General features: G+C 39.8%; 1 protein-coding gene across 2 annotated transcripts in view; it reads left to right on the top strand.

Annotated features, from left to right (window-relative positions):
- Nucleotides 1-22,355, top strand: part of LOC124148810 (serine/threonine-protein kinase 38-like) — a 96,449-nt gene that overhangs the window by 29,281 nt on the left and 44,813 nt on the right. For both annotated transcript variants that reach the window (XM_046520118.2, XM_046520117.2), the window contains one exon: nucleotides 364-415. In XM_046520118.2, coding sequence (XP_046376074.1) covers nucleotides 364-415 — 52 coding nt within the window. The remainder of the gene's footprint in view (nucleotides 1-363; nucleotides 416-22,355) is intronic.

Genomic DNA, 22,355 nt, shown 5'->3' with positions numbered 1-22,355 from the left:
GAATGCTGCTTTCTCATTGGCTGATATCGACTTCTTGTTATTCATTTCAGTGGTCGGTCAAAGTTCGCGAAAGGTCATTCTGACGTGACCCGTAATGGGATGTGCCCTCAGATCTTTGTTTAGTGGAAGCGAGAACTTAGGTCTGATTTTAATGAGATTGTCAGTTTGTGCGATGACATGTTCACCTTGACACAGATTAAGTTCACCTTGACCTTGACTACATTCACCTTGACCTTGATTACGTTCACCTTGACATAGACTACGTTCACCTTGACATAGACTACGTTCATCTTGACCCAGACTAAATTCACCATGACCCAGACTAAATTCACCATGACTCAACCACTGACTTTTTGCCTTCAGGTACCGGCTTTTGGAACAATCAATGGAAGAGGAAGGACTTTCAGACGAACAGGTGAGTCCTTTCCCCCAACAACCCATGCTTGTCATATGGGGCGACTTATGGATATAAAAGGTCTTCAGCAACCCATGCTTACCATAAGAGGCGACTATGCTTGTCGTAAGAGGCGATTAACAGGATCGGGTGGTCAGGCTCGCTGACTTGGTTGATTCGTGTCTTCGTATCAAATGATCAAATGAGTGGATCAATGCTCTTGACGTCAATCACTGAATTGTTGGGTCCAGACTTCTTTATTTACAGACTGCCGTCATATAGGTGGAATATTGCTGAGTGTGGCGTTAAACAACAAACAAAAACTTATGTATCAGGGGATCAGGCTCAGGGACTTGGTAGATTGGGGTCATTGTTGCCCGACATCCCGGAAAGTTGTTCATAGTATCAATCAATAGTTTGTCTGGTCAAGATTTTATTGCCTACAGGCTGCCATGCAAGTGGAGTATTTCTGAGTGTAGCATTGATCAACAAACAAAAAACACAACGAAATGTTTAGAAAAATCCATTTGATTTCAGCAAAAGTTCACAGGCATTCACTTTTTGACATTCCCAGGTTTTAGCTGTCTCAAACTTTATGATTAGTAAATCAATGTGAGACTGACGTCAATGCAGTGACATCATCCAAACTGTGAGTTGTAATGGTAGAGCTGGTTCTTATTCATCACTAATGGCTGTTTAGACTGAAGGTATATTTAATTCAGTAATTCATTGTCAGGCATCTGATATGAAGTTGATGATTATTTGCCTCACCTTTGTGTAAGGTCTTGATTTTGGAACGTTTGGGAATAAATGATAATCACCCGATGATTGCAGTGTGAATTAGGTTCCCAGTACTATGTTCTTGTTGAAAGCTGATCACTACTGTGAGTGAGTGAGTTGGGCTTAACGCAGCTTTTAACAGTTTTCCAGTCATATCACAGCCTGTCAGCTTAATGTGGGAGGAAAGCCCAAAGTGATGCAGGTCTCAGACATTTACCATTTCAGTGAAACCACCGAGCAAGGGTATGGTGCTGACAAACCTAGAAACATAATCGGGGTGAACCGGTATTCGAACTCACAATCATAGGTTTCTGGCGTGCCCAAGGGACGCAACTCTGCGCAGCGAATCGCAGTGCCTTAGAAGACTGGGCCATCCGTGCCACCCGATCAGTACTCTGGTCTAGTGGATAGAGTCTGCCTGGAGAGCGGAAGGACAGTCGTTCGATACTCGGCTGTGTCATCGGTTAGGTCTATCAACATTTGTCAAACAACAGGCCCCTTATACTCGAAAGTGATCTTTGCTGAGACGATTGAATACCCTTACTCTAGACTTAAAATAGTCGTAGCGCAAAGATCACTTTGTGGAATGGGGTCTAATTTTATAACGTTTTGTAGAAAATTATACCTTGTAAACAATAAGAATGAATGCAGTGTTGAACAGGATTACAAAAGAAGGGTGTGTGTGAAACAGGCCCATTGACCACATGATCTTTTTCTTTGCTTGTTAATGTCAAGCTGTGGGCGTAAACAAGTATCTGCTAAACATAAGCCCACGAGATGTTTTTAGCCATTGAAATCCTTACTGTATAGATATAGAAATCTGTCGTCACGATTCATTGATCATTTCTTATCAGATCAAACAGCAAACAAGTCTTTGTATGGCACGCCAACATTAGTTGTAAGTCATCCTTTTCAGTTCTGCTGGTAAATGAAGTCATTACTTGGCTTAAGTCAGTAGGACAGGCAGGACAGACAGCTATACATCATTGAACATTCTGTACATAGTCTTGTTGAGTTAAGGTGAATGTGTTTTACTAGCTGCGCCCATTCAGCGGGGTCATGTGGCTTCATTATAGGTCCTGTGAACAAAGAGATAGTTTCATGCATCTATTGTGGGGGCAGTTGAGATTCATAGTGGTTAGCCCAGTCAGGCCTTATTTATGGTATCAGGTCCATTCAGAGGCACAAATTGGCACAGTAAGAGCCAAATTTAGGGGATGGGATCCCTACAGAGAAACAAAATGGCCCTGTCAAGCCTTATTAAGGGGATCATATCCTTTCAGAGGAACAAAATGGCCCAGTTAGGGAACAATTTAGGGGATCAGATCCTTCCAGAGGCATAAAATGGCCTAGTTAGGGCCCAATTTAGGGGATCAGGTCCCTATAGAAGAATAAAATGGCCTAGTCAGGCCTAACCTAAGGGATTAGATCCATTCAGAGGAACAAACTGGGACAGTTAGAGCCCAATTTAGGGGATCAGATCCCTATAGAAGAACAAAATGGCCCAGTCAGGCCTAACCTAAGGGATTAGATCCATTAAGAGGAACAAACTGGGACAGTTAGTGCCCAATTTAGGGGTCTGATCCCTATAGGGATGGCCCATTCAGTACCAATGTTGGGGATCAGATCCCTACTGAGGCACAGAAAATGAAGCTAAGCCTTGCTGTCCCTTCCAGCTTAGAAAATAAGGTATGGGATCCTCTCTGGTACATAAGTGAAAAGAGCTACAATTTACCAGAGCAGTATCTACCTCTGTTAGACATCTTAAGAAAGCTGTCAGTGTGCTCCTATCAAACCAGAAACAAGTTAAGTGGAATTGTTTACGAGGATATGTTAGAAAATATGTCAACAGTAGATAAGTGGAGATAATGTAGATCTTACCACCATGTTCTCGTTGCTTCACCTTTCTTTGGTGGGGGTTAGAAAATCCACACCAATCTCAAAGTTTGTCAAATTATTTTATACATTTATCTTTGAAAGTCCTTTGAAATTTATCTAAATATTAATGTGAAGTTTCCTTTGGTATAATGAATATGTTACCCTGTTTGTTTGTAACTGGTTGCCATACAAATTGAAAACCATGTACGGTTTGTACGAGATGAGTGTGTTTGTGTGCGTAACCAAGTAGCAGAGGACTGTTTCATGATGCCAGAGCTCTTTGCTGTCACAACGTTCAAACTTGTAGCTCACTGTTGTGGACAGTAGCTAAGCTTAACAGTCTGAATGTATTGTGTTGTGGTGGTATGGTGAATACTGTGACTGTATACATAGGGATGGGTATTGTGTTATCTTGGCTTTCTCATGAAATCAATTTTATGATATTTTTCAAATCAGCAGCAGCAGCAGGTGCTTGCTAGATAAAGGATAATGTACGCTTTTAATCAATTTGTTATTTTTTGTGCAGGTGTCTAGTATATATATATATATGCCTGTTTTTACATTCAGTAATTTTGTTCAAAGTCGGATAGGAAGAAGTGATGAGGTGATTTCAGGAGCCGTGTGGGGATGTATGATGTGTTGGGTTACTAGTGTTTGTTACCTACATCATATGAAAAAGTGAACTACCTGAAAATATTAGTTGTCCACTTACATGTCGAGACAGAATAGGCTTGTCGTGAATAAGGGTGTGAGGTATTACCAGTATATCGGCATCGGTATAAGCGAGCATCCGGGACCTCTTGTTTTGTTAAATTGATGAATTTCAGGTCATACCTTAATGTATCAGATTGCTTCTGAATTAAAAATTTAGAATTATACAATATATGTTGATATGTATCCCAATACAGCCTTGTGCATTGCAATATATTGTGATATACTTTAAACCTCCAATACCCATCCCTAGTCAGTAATGAGGATCAGGTGGGTACAGTGTGTGGCTGACTGACTGTGTATCATGGCACTGAAACATACTGGATCATTCATCATGCTTATCAACCACCTTTCTCAGTCTCTTAGGTCCAAAACACTGGGGAGTGGTGGGGTAGCTTAGTGGTTAAGCATTTGCTTGTCACGCCAACAGCCCAGGTTCGATTCCCCAAATGCGTAAAACGTTTGAGGCCTATTTCTGGTGTCCCTTGCCGTGGTGCTTTAATATGCACAGTAAAACCATATTCACTCACTCACTCCAAAACGCATGTAAACCCAAATTTGTTGCAAGATTCTTCAAAGTGACTGATTGCTTTTGAAATGTGTTTTTCAGGTGAAAGTGTTCTTTATCAATACTTGTTTAAACAAACCAGGAAAGTGTGTGCTTATTTATAGCTAGTTATGTAGCAGTCACTCAGTTCATATCGTGAAATGACATTATACAATGTTTGCTGACTGGAAATTATAACCCTCCCACAGCTGCATTTTAGTGCCATGACCTTTGCTAGAGGTCACCTTTCTTCTTGACTTCCTGTTATGACATCTTTTGGCAATGATGGTGTGTTTGTACACTGTGTACAGCATCAGTAGGGGCGGTCGAGTCGAGTTGAGTTGCCATTGCCTCATCATGCCCAGGGGCAGGTGGGGTAGCCTAGTGGTTAAAGCGTTCGCTCGTCACGCTGAAGACCCGGGTTCAATTCCCCACATGGGCACAATATGTGATGCACATTTCTGGTGTCCCCTGCTGTGATATTGGTGGAACATTGCTAAAAGCAGCGTTAAACCACACTCACTCACTCAACATGCCTAGGACCCGGGTTCAATTCCCCAGATGGGCAGATTGAAGTCCCGGGTTTGATTCCGGGCACAATATGTGAAGCCCATTCCTGGTGTCCCCTGCTGTGATATTGGTGGAATATTGCTAAAAGCAGCTTTAAACCACACTCACTCACTCAACATGCCTAGGACCCGGGTTCAATTCTCCAGATGGGCAGATTGAAGTCCCGGGTTTGATTCCGGGCACAATATGTGAAGCCCATTTCTGGTGTCCCCTGCTGTGATATTGGTGGAATATTGCTAAAAGCAGCTTTAAACCACACTCACTCACTCAACATGCCTAGGACCCGGGTTCAATTCCCCAGATGGGCAGACTGAAGACCCGGGTTCGATTCCCCACATGGGCACTATTTGTGAAGTCTATTTCTGGTGTCCCATGCTCTGATATTGGTGGAATATTGCTAAAAGCAGCGTTAAACCACAATCAATCACTCACTCTCCATGCCAAGGCCCCGGGTTCAATTCCCGACATGGGCACTGCACATTTAATCATTAGGCTGAACCTTAGTTTTGGGGAATCTATTTGGTCTAGTGTTCTAGTCTCAGCTAAAATAACCTGTATGTTAAAAATGAATTTTAACCTTGTAAATTCAAGGGCAGGCAAGTAGACAAAAACTGTTCTGGCACAGATTGTATGGGTACAATGTGTGGAGCCATTCTTAGTGACCGCTGCTGTGATGTGGCTGGACATTTGCTAACAGTGGCTAGCTAATACAGTAATAGAGTAAGCATTCCTAGCCCATACTCATGCATTGTCATTGTTCAGAGCAATTATCTATCATATGTTTCATTTATGTCTGTATGTGTGTGAATCATAATGTTTTGCCATTTAAATAATGCATCTGTCCCGTAATGGAATGTTTTCTGCTATGCTATATATATTATCTTATCTAACTTGTCGTATCTTTAGCAAAAATGTGATTGATACGTTGAACAAAAATAGCAAAACAGATTCTCGTAAAGTTAATTACAACTAAATGTTTGATAGATGGTGTTTTGCTGTGTTTAAGCCTGACAAAGTAAGAAAAAAAAATTCAAAACATGAATTTAACAGTAAGCTTAATTTAATTACTTTAACACTTTTCACCTTTGAATATTGCTTTCATAAATATTCTTTTTGTACAATTAAAAACTAAAATATGTGTGGACAAATTCATATGATCATCAAGTTGTCTTTATGTAGGGTAGTTACTTGAACCTTTATGTATGCTTGTCATGCCTCCTCTCAAGAAAATGTTCAAAGTCAGAAAATGGGACAAAGAAAATCCAGGTCATCTGTGAACAAGAAGCAGAGACCCAAACAAACGTAAACCGTCCGGTGAGTCAATGTTTGAAGTCCGCTGAGTCAAGAGTGTATGGAGTTTCCCCACCCACTCGACAGATGAGTACAAAACAGAAGGATACATACTGAACTTCTGTTGCCATAAATCGGTCAAGTATGGAATACCTCTATTCGGAGGTACCAGCATGGATGGGAATGTTTAGTTACTTGTAGGATATAATTATATGAAATGGCAAGTTCCTCCTTGTAGCTGTTCAATGTATGAAAGTAATTAATGTGGGCTGGGCTCAGTAGTTGGTATTAACATGTTACGTATTATTTCCTTTTGTGCTGATATTCTTCCTTGTGCTTTGACTTGGATGATGACTGTTTACTCTATTGTTTCCTTTTGTGCTGATATTCTTCCTTGTGCTTTGACTTGGATGATGACTGTTTACTCTATTATTTCCTTTTGTGCTGATATTCTTCCTTGTGCTTTGACTTGGATGATGACTGTTTACTCTATTGTTTCCTTTTGTGCTGATATTCTTCCTTGTGCTTTGACTTGGATGATGACTGTTTACTCTATTGTTTCCTTTTGTGCTGATATTCTTCCTTGTGCTTTGACTTGGATGATGACTGTTTACTCTATTGTTTCCTTTTGTGCTGATATTCTTCCTTGTGCTTTGACTTGGATGATGACTGTTTACTCTATTGTTTCCTTTTGTGCTGATATTCTTCCTTGTGCTTTGACTTGGATGATGACTGTTTACTCTGTTGTTTCCTTTTGTGCTGATATTCTTCCTTGTGCTTTGACTTGGATGATGACTGTTTACTCTATTGTTTCCTTTTGTGCTGATATTCTTCCTTGTGCTTTGACTTGGGTGATGACTGTTTACTCTATTGTTTCCTTTTGTGCTGATATTCTTCCTTGTGCTTTGACTTGGATGATGACTGTTTACTCTAAATGTTGATATTTAAGGAAAAGTTGTTTTCAATTCTACAAGTCTATAAGTAATAGCAGATTTAGCTTAATTGCGAACTCAACTTTGTAGGATAAGAGTAGGGCCAGACATTGTTGTGTTGGGACCAGTGAAGATCTGGGTAGAATTGGTCTTCAGCAACCCATGGTTATCGTAAGAGGCGACTAATGGTATTGGGTGGTCAGGTGGTCACTGACTTGGTTGGTGCATGTCATCGTATCCCAATTGCATGGATTTATGCTTGTGATGTCAATCACTGGATTGTCTGGTCCAGACTTGATAATTTACAGACTAACCCACTCAAAGTAAATTGGCACAGCTCCCGTGGCCGAAAGCTATGAATTCACAATGCCATTTAGGTGGCTGAGTGGGTAAGATCGCTGACTTTGTGTGCTGGCGATTAGTTGCCTCACTCTGGCAGTGTAGGTTCGAATCCCGGATGGGACGCCACCCAAAAAAGTGTGAGGATCTGTACTTTACTAAGAAAGTGTTATTCCAAATATAACATTTGTTATAAGAGTGTTGTCTTTGAAGAAATCTATGCATAGTACATGTTATTATGGATAATTTTAGGTACAGGGTATGTAAATGCACATGATTGCATATTCATAAATATTCAATTCTTGTGGCCACGAATACCGAATTCAATTCATGAATGGATACGGTTTGATTCACCGAATACACGAGTGAATCGTAACAGCCCTAGTGCGGCGTTACACATTAAACAAAGAAACAAAATGTTGTGTTCCGTGTAAGATGGAGTAGGTCAGACATTGCTGGTAAGAGACAAGTGAAACTGTAAAGGACAAGTTTTTGTCTCCCCCTTGCCGAAAAGAGCCGTGGACTAGATGGATTAAACTGACAGTGTCAACCATTTTTCACAACTACCTTCCCAGCACCAGCAAGGAGTTTCAGTGACCAGCCCAAGCCTCCCACATCGGAGTGTGAGCATGTATTATCACAGAGAGTACAAAGTGTTTACATGTTACACTTTGTCTCGATTATTGTCATACCAGCAAAATTCAACACACAGGTTGCTCCTCAAATAGAGTTCCAGAGTTTACCTAAATCCTGCTCGTTAGGCACAGGTGTTCCCCACACCTGAGGCAAGTAAAGTCTTGCCTGTAATTGCTCAAATTAGCATGGCTAATTCAGTCTGCATGGCTCCAACAGTAGAGTGAAGCTTAGCACATTTTCCCACTTCGACAGCATCACCGGTTTAGGATCAAACTTGATTTGTTCAACATGTGAACCTAAGTTGGAGTTTAACTGAGATGTAAAGATGAAATTAACAGCTGTTAAATGTACAATACCTAACTGATGGGCAAAATAAACATCAACTTTCTTAAATGAATAGTTTTTGTATGATAGCTGTACAGGCCTTGCCTGAAATCAATACGAATGAATATGTCTGATGGGGAAAACACACACTTTAACTGGGGAGGTACGATATCCTGTTCAGTAATATGGTTCATAATACATCATTCTGTATATTTAATTCGATCAATGCTCATGGTTTCAAATGAGTGTAATTCAAAATTATGCTTTTATGGTTATTACTTTGTTTAAATTAAGAAATATTTCTGGAAATATTGTTGTGTACCATGACATAGTTCATCATATCTGCTTTTTATTACGCCTTTTATTAAGGAACCAGTGTATTGTTAACCCTAAATGTGTAACTAGTGTTAACAAATGAATTCATACTCTCATATATGCAGACCCGTGAAGATTTGAGGTAGAATAGGTCTTTAGCAACCCATGTTTGCCATAAAAGGTGACTGTTTGTCGTAAAAGGCTACTAACGGGATCAGGTGCTTTCAGCAGCCACTTCTTGTCAGTTAATCATATATTTCATGTATCTCTCACAGAGGATATACACGATCAGTTTCAGTTGGAAACATGTAGTACATGAAAGCAGTTTACTGCATACGGTATTGATCGTTTACTGCATACTGTATTGATAATTTACTGCATACGGTATTGATAGTTTAATGCATACGGTATTGATAGTTTACTGCATATAGTATTGATAGTTTACTGCATACGGTATTGATAGTTTTTTGCATACGGTATTGATAATTTACTGCATACGGTATTGATTGTTTACTGAATATAGTATTGATAGTTTACTGCATACGGTATTGATAGTTTTCTGCATACGGTATTGATAGTTTTCTGCATATGGTATTGATAGTTTACTGCATACGGTATTGATAGTTTAATGCATATGGTATTGATAGTTTTCTGCATACGGTATTGATAGTTTATTGCATATGGTATTGATAGTTTTCTGCATACGGTATTGATAGTTTTCTGCATACGGTATTGATAGTTTACTGCATACGGTATTGATAGTTTACTGCCTACGGTATTGATAGTTTACTGCATATGGTATTGATAGTTTTCTGCATAAGGTATTGATAGTTTACTGCATATGGTATTGATAGTTTTCTGCCTACGGTATTGATAGTTTACTGCATACAGTATTGATAGTTTACTGCATACGGTATTGATGGTTTTCTGCATACGGTATTGATAGTTTTCTGCAGTTAAGCCAACCCACCAGTCCCCTACAACAGAGCAGCATGTGGCCTCTGATATCAATACATGACTGTAAGTGGTGCGTGCACCTGCCTCAAGTGTTGTTGGTGGTTATTCTGGGTGACAAGGAAATAAATACCAGTTAAACAGCGTGTTTGACCTCATTTCAGAAATTGTCCTGGGTTTGTTTCAAGGGGAGATGAGATACGTTGGATTTGAATATAAATAAATCTTTTATGCCATTCACCAATATTGTCCCTATCAGGGCAGCATGTAATTTATTAAGTAGTATACGAACTAGTGTTTGATAGAGTGAGCAACAGTACATGTCATCACATATTGTAACTACCGAGGCAGCTGTTGCGACAACGATGAGTTGTTGGAGATCTATTCTGCCAAGAAATTCTCACAGGATGGATATCCTCCTTATGGTTTCAGGAAATCGATATAGATAAATAGCCCTTGGTGTGACGTACAGAAAGACCTGTATTAAACAAGGAACGAATGAGGAGATACGGTAACTGAATGAGGGGATCCAGTAACTGAATGAGGGGATCCAGTAACTGAATGAGGGGATCCAGTAACTGAATGAAGGGATACGGTAACTGAATGAGGGGATACTGTAACTGAATGAGGGGATACGATAACTGAATGAAAGGATACGGTAACTGAATGAGGGAATACAATAACTGAATGAGAGGATACGGTAACTGAATGAGAGGATACGGTTACTGAATGAGTGGATACGATAAATGAATGAGAGGATACGGTAACTGAATGATGGGATACAGTGCCCGCAGCTACTGTTCTTGTTATAAGGGCTGACTCTTCACGGTAATGCAGATCAAGTGTTAGTTACAATGTGAGATCTGGCTGACTGTGTGCCATCTTACCAGTTGCTCATGCTATCAACAACATGTTTACCTGTCCCAGACTCCCATTATTTTCAGATATAAGATAGGTATGTGATAAATCGCTTACAACAATGAAGAGCGAAGCGTGGTTTATTTCACGATAAAACATTGTTCTATCATGACGTCACTTCTGGAGATTCGAACATGTGCTTGCAACTTGATGACGTAAATTGGACGATGTTGTTTTTGAGAGGAAAGTGTCTAGTGAGTTGTTACCCATAGATGTAGCTGGGCAACGTAGATAAACGCAATGGTCAAATGATCACATCCTAATGTGGGAGAGATATGACATTCAGTATTGGGAGAAACCTACACTGCGCCCCCCATGGTTTATTCTCTGTTTTATCATCCCTTAATCCACACCCACTCGTTTATTTCTTAAGTAGCCAAAAACCCTCGCATTTTTCCACACATTGCTTAAAAACCTGACCTTAGATTTATGTACATGAAGAGTTAAGTCATCATCAGTATTTCATGTAGAGGTCAAAGGTGATGAGGTGATTGCAAAAACAGGATTGCCAGGAAGTGTCTCTGAAGAATGATTGCCTTATGACTTTCCTCACTTTCAACGATTGCGATCCTGTCAATACCGCTAAGTACTTAAGCAAACTTTGTGATTGGCATATGGTGTGCTGTAATTGTTTGCGCTGTACCCAAGGTCTAAATGATGGATTATCTGCATTGACAAAGATATTGATATCATAAATACACTCTCCCAATTTTAGATTAGTAAATCATAAAGTTCAATCACAACACATTTTTCATGAAAAAGATAAAACTAAAAAGAGAAAAAGGGCCCAGGACATATATTTGATTATGCTGCGATAGAGAAGAAAGGGCCTAGGATATATATTTGATTATACTGCGATAGAGAAGAAAGGGCCTAGGACATCTATTTGAATATACTGCGATAGAGAAGAAAGGGTCTAGGACATCTATTTGAATATACTGCAGGGGACAGAAAATGCTGTCCCAAGTTATTCATCAGTTTAGCTGAGCTACGATTTGTTTATGACCAAGCATAAATTGTGTCTTCTTTGTCATCCGTCAACTTCTAAATAATGCCTATCAAGCTATTCATAAATTGTGTCTACTTTATCATTTAGGCTTATTAGATGTTATAAGATGTTCACGCACGACACCATGGTGGACGACATTGGTCAATTCCAGCTAGTCCAGTCATTTCGGACAATTTTATATTATAACCAGTTTGGGAGAAAGTAGCTGGTCCCTCTAGATTTTCACAAGGGACAAGGGGCAGTAGAGTAGCCTAGCCTCGATTATTTACAGACTGCCGTCATAAAGGCAGAATACTGCTAAGTGCGGCGTTAAACAACCCACAAACAAACATTTTGGTGTGAAGTCAGTTAATAGTCTAATTGTTATGGTGTCAATGATTTTGAAGTCCACATAAATTCATGGCTCTTTCTTGATGTCCCTTGTGATGTTTCTGGACTGAAACTGAACTCAGTCATCACATGATGTAAGGGAAGTATTGGTTCTTTTACTGGAAGAGTTCCCCGAAATATTTTACTGTTTCACAACACTGCACAGGAAGTTACTATAAACATGACTGAAAGGTCCCGAAACTATTCTCTTCCCACACTCCGGCGCAGTGGTGACTTATCGTTACACCACTGCCACAGGCTAATTTGCATATCACGTGATCAGACTTCTCTCTCGTTTGTAATCAAACGAAATCAGAACAGGTTAGCCAGATGCAAGTATTTTGGGGTGCTTTACACATTGTTTTGCATAATTATTTAAATATGATAATACAACTGTATATATATTTATACATCAATGTGACCAGATCGCTAGCTCTCAGTAGGGCTTCGATGACAGCACAACTGGAGCCATACAACCAATGTAAACAAAGGATAACTACGCAAATGGAAATAGTTTTTCACAGCTTAGGATATTTTCTGAAATGAAAGTTAACAATTCTAAGCCATATGTTTATCTGGATGTGTAGACTTGTCAAAAATGAAACAGACGAAAAACATATGCAATATTTTGAAGAGACTGCAGTGGTAGAACTAACAGTTTTTGTCCACTAGTCATTATAATGATAACTTATAGCAAAACCCTTAATAATGGCAAATTTCGACATGTTCTTATGATACCTTAACCATTGAGCAGTTTGGCAAGGACTATAGGACTGGTGCCAATTTCTAACGCTGGACTGTAAGATGTTACGAATGTTACGAATGTTACATGGTGCTGGCATGTGGCAGAGGCACTATGATGTCTGCATGGAACTCTGGGTAGGAGAGTGTTTTTTCCCCCTTCTGATTGTTGAAGTGGATTCTGCATATCAACCCTTGTGAGTCTGATTAAAAGTCAGTAAACTGAAGCTGATCGATATCCAGAACATGCTTCAAAAATGCTTCTCCCTGCTGGGAGAGATGAATTCGGGGAAATACTTTCAGGGACAGTATATCATGGTAATATATTGATTTTCTTTGATGTGATTACAGCTATGTAAATAATTGATCAGTGATGTTAATGAGTACGACATGAAGTTGATCTGGTACCCTGATGGATCAGCTGTGAGCTGAGGCAGGATTAGTACAATTTATCTACTGATGAGACTGTCCATCTTGCTTTCAGGTGCTTATCACTTCGGGCATTCCCCCCACATCAAGCTGACATGCCTTGATATACCGTATTCGACGTAATAAGCGCCCTGCTCTAATAAGCACCAACGGCGATATTTCCTAATATATTGGCTGGTGAACAATCTCAATTTCAAGACTTATTTATTCGTATATAATACGCACTCGTATGTTTTATGCACCCTTAATAATGGGCAATTAAATCCTTGAAAAATATTTCTGTTTCAACTCAAAAAAATATTCTAATAAGAGCCCCCTAATTCTAATTTTGAGAGCGCCCTGGGCGCTTATTACGTCAGTTACGGTAACTGAATACTGTGGCCCAGTCGTCTAAGGCGCCGCATGCTCGTGGGTTTCAACAAAGTGGTAAATGTCCGAGACTTGCATCACTTCGGGCTTTCCTCCCACATTAAAGTGGACACGCCGCGATATAACTGGAATACTGTTAAAAGCGGCGTTAAACCCAACTCACTCACTCACTCACTCACTCACTCACTTAATGACAAAAAAATATTTTCAATTATTTGTTTATATTTTCTTGTCATAGCACATTGGTCCTTGTGAGTATTGGATGGCTACAATGTGTTCTGGTTGACAGATGCTCATGCTATCACTCACAGGTCAAACTAGGCTTGACTGTCATATTTCCAGTGATATTGCCGGAATATAATGTACATATTAAACATTCACCAGACATTGGTGCTAGTCCTTGGTCCTGGAAATACATCACACATATTACTTATTGACATGGCCTGTGAAGATCCGGGTAGAATAGGTCTTCAGCAACCCATGCTTGCCGTAAAAGGGGACTATGCTCGTCGTAAGAGGCGACTAACGGGATTGGGTGGTCAGGCTCGCTGACTTGGTTGATGCATGTCACCGATCCCAATTGCGTGGATTGATGCTCATGATGTCAATCACTGGATTGTATGGTTCAGTCTCGATTATTTACAGACCGCCGTCATATAGCTGGAATATTGCTGAGTGCGGCGTTGAACAACAAATCAACCAACCAACTTATTGACATGAATTGGGACATGTAATTTATATTCTGACATTTGCTGCAGACTTGGGGCCAAATATTGGCCTCTAAGCAGGTCCAGATAAATCCCTGATGATTTAAAAAGTAAAATATGAAATCAAATATGTATGAGTTTAAGTTTTTTTCATCCTAGAAGTGGAACACCAAGATGACAAGACCTTTGCCAGCATCAGAAATTGGCACTAGTCCTGTAGTCCTTGCCAAACTGCCCAATAGTTAAGGTATCATAAGGATTGGTAGTAATTTGCCATTTCTAAGGGTTTTGCTGTATGTTATCATTATGAGGACTAGTGGACTAGACATGTTAGTTTCTACCGCTGTTCACTCTCTTGCTGAGTGAGGTGCAAATATTCGTTGGTTGCCATCTCTCAGTATGTACACAACACATCGCATTAGTTGTTATTAAGCACTTGTGCTAATAAATATAGGCATGTGTGAGGCACATACGATGACCGGTGGAAGTAATTCCTTAATTTGCCTGGGTTTACATATGGCTGGTATTTTTCAGTTTAGGATATTTCACAACCAATGAAGACCTATACTGTACAATTATATGCTGGCTTTTCTGAGTCACAGGAATTTTAACATCAATATTTGAAACCCCAATTCCAATAATGCAAGCCATGAAATTTGTATGTTGGCCATCTTGTTTAGATATTGATTACAGCTCTATTGTCTCCCAGTGTAGTGGTATGTGTGTAGGATATGCAGCAGGTTGTGGCTTCACTGTCGTGTGGTATTATCAGGAAATGAGGTGAGTCTCCAGTCTCATTGTTTGCTCTCAGGGACTGTGTCATAAGTATTCAGTGCCTTTTCAAATTTTTTCTCATTGCTATATGGCTGAAATAAATCTGTTTCCTGCAGTGGTGTTATGTATTTGTTCTTGTCTGAAAGGGGTGAAGTACATTTGAGGTGTAGAAATTGGATATCGTTTGCCAAATTTAGTGCTGATTGCATGGTTATGTTGGCACTATTATATTAAGTTCTCCTTGCCTGGCACACTTTGAAATCATGTTTGTTTCACAACAAAATCTTTTGTTTGTGACATGAACCACAAATATATGTGACAAAGAAATGGAAAGTGATGTACACGTAAATAGTGGTAAGTGATACGGCGATACATTATTGTATCGCGGTACAAGGCCCACGATACAATACATTGATTACAACCCCAGTATCACAATACATATGATACATTTCATTACAAGTTATGTTTGTGTAAGAACTTATGAATAATATCAGAACTGTTCAACTATCATCTTACACAGATTCCGGTTTGACATGAACATCCGTACTTTCGCAGCGCCCTCTGGCCAATATGTTTCTGCCTTACAATATCTTATCTTTGTTCTCTGAAATTTAATAACATATGATTTAGGGTTGTGATTCACTTGCAAAAAAAGAAAGAATGTCAACTTGTGAAATAAAAGTACTGTATCGGGATACGAATCGTATCGCACCCATAGTCTTTGGATACGTATCATATCGCAACCCGACCGTATCGTTAACCTCTACATGTGAACAAGCTTAGTGTTGAGTTTGATTCACCAAAGACATTTTGGTATTCCAAAATTGCTTATTTGATGTAAATTTGGAAGTTTGGATACAACCCATATTTCATTGTTTCAAGTAAATACTGAAGTATGCAGAGTGTAATGCAATGTCATTGTGATCGCACAAAAGCGTTGAATAAAAACAAAGATCTGTAACACCTGCCACACATACAGCTTGCAGCAAGCAGAGAAAACTCCTATATCAATTCAGTTTTCAAGGTTAACAGTTTTGCGTTTGAACAGGTGTTACTATTGCAAGAAGACCAGAATACTGTACATGTAAATTCGAAAAATAGACACTTTCGGAAAAACAGGCACTAGTCTGATTTTCCTTGTGCCCTTGTAGTTTCAGTCTCTTGTATCATGGAATGTGTGCAGGGAAGATACTAGAGACTGACTTGCCCGATATTATCTGACCCATGTCAACAGGGATGGAAATTCAAACTGGCCGGCTATCCTGAGCAATTTTGTCCATCAGTGGAAGTGTAGGCTTTTCATGGGATGTCTACTATTGAGGCTAGTAATTACATTTCAGGCCCATTTCAACTGTTGCTGAAATTATCTTTTAGACAAGAAGGCGTACTTTTTCCTTTTTTGTTGTTGTCATTTTTTGCTGAAGTGAAAAAAAGAGCAATTTTTCCATGAGTCCCGTTTATTTTTTGACAACTAGCAGCGCCAGCGATAGAAACAAATGGCTTTAGTCCACTAGTCTATAATGATAACATATAGCAAAACCCTTAAAAATGGCCTTATGATGCCTTGACTATTGGTCAGTTTGGCAAGGACTACAGGACTAGTGCCAATATCTAACGCTGCAGCCAGGCATCAAGTATGAACTTAAATAACAGCAAGGACTACAGAAGGTTTCACCCAACCTAAGTTCATTGTCTTCAACATGTGTGGAAGACCTAAATCTGACCTACACAAATTGGCTGTCTTGATGTGTTAACTCTGACCAGAGATAAGCTTTTATCAGCAAATAATTGTCATCCAGGGTTTACACAAGCCTTGTTAATTACCAGCATTAGAAACTAGCAATTTTAGTCCACAAGTCCTTATGGTGCCTTGACTATTGGTCAATTTGGCAAGGACTACAGGACTAGTGCCAATTTCTAATGCTGCAGCCAGGCATCATGTATGAACTTAAATAACAGCGCCTTTGTTATTTCTGCTCATTAATTCGCGTGTTCGTTCACCGCTTCTCACAAATGGGTTTCACCCTACCTAAGTTTACAGTCTTCAACATGTGTGCAAGGCCTAAATCTGACCTACACAAATTGACTGTCACGATGTGTTAACTCTGACCAGAGATAAGCCTTTATCAGCAAATAATTGTCATCCAGGGTTTACACAAGCCTCCTTAATTACCTGATACAGGTTGCATAAACTCCTGGTTACTAGGCAGCCCACATTCTCTGGGCAGGGGCACCTGTCAGGAAGAATTGTGTAAATATGGGTTTCCCAGTATTTCTGGCAATATGGATGAATTTTTGTATCCTGATAACCATGATAGTTGATTGAGGTTTTTAAACTTGATGTGATGTTATTCATGGAAATGAGAAATTTCAGTACAGGATATGGTGAGGCGCATTTTAATGACTCACAGTAACGCATCCTTAGCCTTGCTTTTATTGGACAGGTATGTATCAAGATCTAATTGATGTGTACTTGCCCTGAAACCATCTTAGTGCAGGAACTGCTTTTGTTACTTGCCACGTTCACTTCTTCCATTTGTTAAATTGTTATTGTGCAAGGCCCTATCAAATCATTAAAAATGTGACAACAAGTTGAAGTTTCCTTGTGCAAGGATTTATCAAGTGTCCTTGGCAGGCAGTTTGGGGAAAATATTGTCTTTTGTTTTTTGACTGACATTCTTTATTTTTTCTCAAATTTAAAAGTAATTTAGAATTGCACAATGCAATTTGTGAAAACTATGTGTATTGTCTAAGTCCTTTTCGCTTTGTTGGTTCTTCTATCAGTGAATAAAAGTCACTCTTGAAAAACTAAAACATATCCTTGAATTATGATAACCTAAATTGTGAATGTTCCTTTCCAGTTTGGAAATCATAGACAATAACAGTGGAATATCGGCCTCTGAGAATAGCCAGATGATCTCAGTTGTGTAGGTGAAGTGTCTGATTAGTGTTAATTGTCTTTGTTCACAATGGACACTGTGAGCGAAAGCAGGGCTCCATAACTCTGCTGACCCTCTCCAGCCACATGGCAGGCAGTAAACGTCAGGCTCAGTAATTTCACAATCAAGGTGCAAGTGGGAAATGTGAAATTACCAAAACTTTTTGATGTTTTGTAGTTGACTAGCTCAGTTGCAGTTTGACCCATGATGTGTTTTGTAACACTGGTCTTATTCTGATGAGACCACCACCGTGGTCTTATGGTAGAGCATCCGCCCTGAGAGCGGAAGGTCCAGGGTTCGATCCCCAGCCGCATCATACCAAGAGACGTTAAAAGATGGTACTTGTTGTTACCCTGTCTGGCGCTCGGCATTAAGGGGCTAAAACAAGGACTGGTTGGCTCGGAGTCAGTATACTGTGTCTGAGTGGGGTATTCATGTTAAACTGCGGCATGGTATCTCAGTGTGCTAGCACTATAAATCGGCATCAGTCCGGACTGGTACAAGGAGCCACACACACACATACACATGCATGCACGTCGCTATATAAGTGCAATAATCTTGGACACGACGTTAAACCCCATTTCACCTCACCTATTTATTCTGATCTGGAAGGGGAGTGGTTAAAGCGTTTGCTCGTCACTCCAAAGCACCAGGTTCGATTCCTGACATGGGTGCAATGTGAGAGGCCCAGCTTAAGTGTCCCCTGCCCTGATCTAGCTGGAACATTGCTAAATGTGGCGATAACCCAACTCACAAACAAAAAAATATGCAAACCCTGCAAAATGTGTGTTGGGCTCTGAATTTGTGTCCTCAAAAACAGAAACAACTGTGAATCCATCTTTTTGTCTGAAATGGTCATTTCTGGATGCCATTAATTGCAGGTATCCCCATACCAAGTTGCTCAATACCTTGGCATCACATTGTTACTTTGTGCATGGTCGATGGTCACCTTAAACACTGTGTTTGATGGGGGTAATCTGCAGAGTACACAGCACAAGCTGTGTTTGCAAGTCCAGGCAGCAGGGTAAACAACTACTTCTTGCTTGTGTGCACAAAATCAGGCAACCACATGATTGTAAACGATAATTTGCCAAGTGTGAACACATTTTCCTTTGTAGAACAAGAGATTGATGTCGTGCTGATAATAGTGCTGTGCGTTAAGTGCTGGTCAATATGTTGTGGGCATTGAACTCTTTCAACACCATTCAGCCAGACGCTGTTACTGCTGGGAGACCAAGTTCCCAGAGACTCTTGTGTGATAGATGAAACCTACATTCATCAAGGGGGCACGGGTGGCTAGTCGTCTTGAGGTGCTGCGTTTCGCTGTGCAGATTTGCGTCCCTTGGGCACGCCAGAAACCTATGATTGTGGGTTTGAATCCTGGTTCCCCCGATTATGTTTCTAGGTTTGTCAGCACCATACCCGTGCTTGTGGGTTTCACCAAAGTGGTAAACGCCTGAGACCTGCATCACTTCAGGTTTTCCTCCCACATAAAGCTGACACGCCGTGATATAACTTGAATAATGTTAAAAGCGGTGTTAAACTCAACTCACTCACTACATTTATCAAGGAACATACCTGCTTGTCAAACAACTTTGCGACTACATGTTATACACCATTTGAAAGGTCTAATCCTAAGGTCTAACGCAAAATGTCTTTGTTTTGCACATTCGATATGGACCTGTTGTCGAAGCTTGTGTCCTAGAATATTGTTTTTAATAACATTGCGGGAAATAGTGAATAAATTTTGAATCTATAATATATAATACGCAATAATTAAAACCTGTTGAAAATGTATGTAATAAACTTCAGAACACAACAAATTATGACAAATCACAAGGGAAATTCTAAAAATATAAAAAAATGTTCTAAAGGTCCATAATTATCAAACTCACTCACTAGAAAGTAATTGGCACAGTCTGCATGTCTGTGATTCTAGTGAATGTTTTAATGTTTCACTCAGATGTGACATTAACAATATGAATTTTATGAATTAAAATGTATAAAAATAATCTGTTTAGACACAAATCCACGTCTTCCTGCACATTTCGCCTCTAATAGTTGTATTCTATGGTATGTCAAATTATTGTCATGAAACAAATTTTGTTTGCCTGTATGAGCATGCTGACAGTGGGTTCACTATTGAATTACATTTACTGATAGGGTTATCAGTATAGCATCTTATCTAGTGACAGAGGGGGCATCAGGTATTGTAGTTCTGTTATCATGGACTAACACTTAGTCAATGAAAACATGTCTTTAAAATAATTATGTATATTTTTCTTCCAAAGAACCTTTCTCTTCTGCTGTTTAAAATCAAGCAAACTAGACTTGGTTAGTTTGATCTAGACTTGCCTAGGCTTTTAGAAGAAAAAAAAGCCTAAAAAATATCAATTCCAGAGTCATGGCGTGGGACTATTCTGTTATTTGTGAACACCATGTCATTGATCTGGGTCCAATTCCTCAAAGCAATCTTAGCTCTGAGGTGTTTATAACTCCCATACTCAACATCGGCCGTCGCGCTAAGATTCCTTTGTGGAACAGGGCCTTGGGGCCAAAAACACTACAATTCTGAAATGACAGCAGTTGAAGAAGTGTATTTTAAGCCCCTCGATATCTCCGTTATGAATCCATAGGTTTACTTTCATCTTGATGTCAGTCAACTTTGACCCTGTCGCTGAGCTACACAATCAGATAATCTGAAAGCGCAGAGACCGGTGTGATAGGGATGATAACAATAGCCCTGTGTCGCCAACATAGATATTTTTATCCCTTTGTGGTCTATTTTGTATTGGGGAGATTTTGTAAACAGCCGTATATCTGACCTCTTGTGTTCAGGGTCACAATAGGAGTGTGGCATATCTGGCAGGTAAACTGTCTTTATTACACAGACACGTGACTTCACAAAGAGGTATGGGGAATGGGTGTCCCAGTCGTCTAAGGCACTGCAATTCGCTGTGCAGAGTTACATCCCCTGGACATGCCAGAAACCTGTGATCGTGGGTTTGATTTCCGGTTCGCCCTGATTGTTTCTGTTTATCAGCACCATACCCATGCTTGTGGGTTTCACCAGTTGTAATAGACCTACATCAAGCTGATTTACTGTGATACAACTAGAATACTGGTCAAAGGGGCTCGTAAATAGATTGACTAGGTGATTAACTGGAAGTGATTATTTTAATATTATTTGCATGGTAATTAGCACATGTTTGTAATGTGAGTTTAGTTGTTTAATACAGGAGATAAGTAACAATGAAACATGTACATGTGATGTACTTCTTTGCTTCCCAGGGGGGCCAGTCGTCTTAAGGTGTTGCAGTTTGCTCTGCAGAGTTGCGTCCCTTGGACGCGCCAGAAATCTATGATTGTGGGTTCGAATCCCGGGTCTGCCCCGATTATGTTTCTAGATTTGTCAGCACCATACCCATGCTTGTGGGTTTCACCAAAGTGGTAAACGTCCGAGACGGGCTTTCCATCTTCATTAAGCTGACACGCTGTGATATTACTGGAGTACTGTTAAAACTAGTATAAGTGGCGTTAAACCTCACTCACTCACTCACTCACTCACTCACTCACTAAAGAAAAATATCCTGACAGGGCTTGCTGCATCATGTCTGCAGACTCACTCATGAAAATAAATGTTAAGGACATTATGTATATGTCTGCAAGGGTAATCATTACCACCAAATTGCAGAAATGTACTAATCAGAAATAAGCTTTGAACTAAATGGATAAATCTCATGGGGTCTGCACCTTTTCCCTCTCTCTTCAACATGTGAGATGTCCTTACATATCAGGGGCGGTCGGGTAGCACAGTGGTTAAAGCGTTCGCTCGTCACGCAGAATACCTGGGTTCGATTCCTGACATGGGTACAATGTGTGCAACCATACTCACTCACTCCTTACATATCAGTGTACTTGTGGACTAAAACTGTTACTGTTAGTTTCTACCGCTGCATTTGAGAAAACAATGCCTCTTGTATGTGTATACTTGAAGTTAGGGTTGTAACCATTCACTGATATTTAGGTAGGCCCGATACTCGTCATTTTATTAGATTGCGATACACTATATAGAACAGGAACTATTAGAGTTACCTCACTTAATGGCAGAAGTAGCATAGCGCCACCTGTAGGCATGTCTGTGCACAAGGATTTGGTGGTTGAGGACATGCCGACTAACTGTTACGTTAATAACTAATCCTTCATTTAAAACTGTTTTGTTTTTGTGTTTTTCTCTGTTAAAGTTTTTGAAATAACAATAAATGTTTGAAGAAAGAGGTTTTATATCTGTATTTCAGTTATTTCATCATTTTTCACTATTTGATGTGTATCGTAATACCAGTAGTATCATCAGTCCGTATCGTGATACGATTCGTATCGCAAGACACTAGGCGATACTCAGCTCTAGTTGAAGTGTACTTTGAAGGGCC

Source organism: Haliotis rufescens, unplaced genomic scaffold, assembly GCF_023055435.1.
Source record: "Haliotis rufescens isolate VD_foot unplaced genomic scaffold, xgHalRufe1.0.p SCAF_6, whole genome shotgun sequence".
In the NCBI taxonomy this organism is placed as follows: Eukaryota; Metazoa; Mollusca; class Gastropoda; order Lepetellida; family Haliotidae; genus Haliotis; species Haliotis rufescens.
Note: the sequence above shows the minus strand (reverse complement) of the source record. Positions and strands in the feature narration are given on the sequence as shown.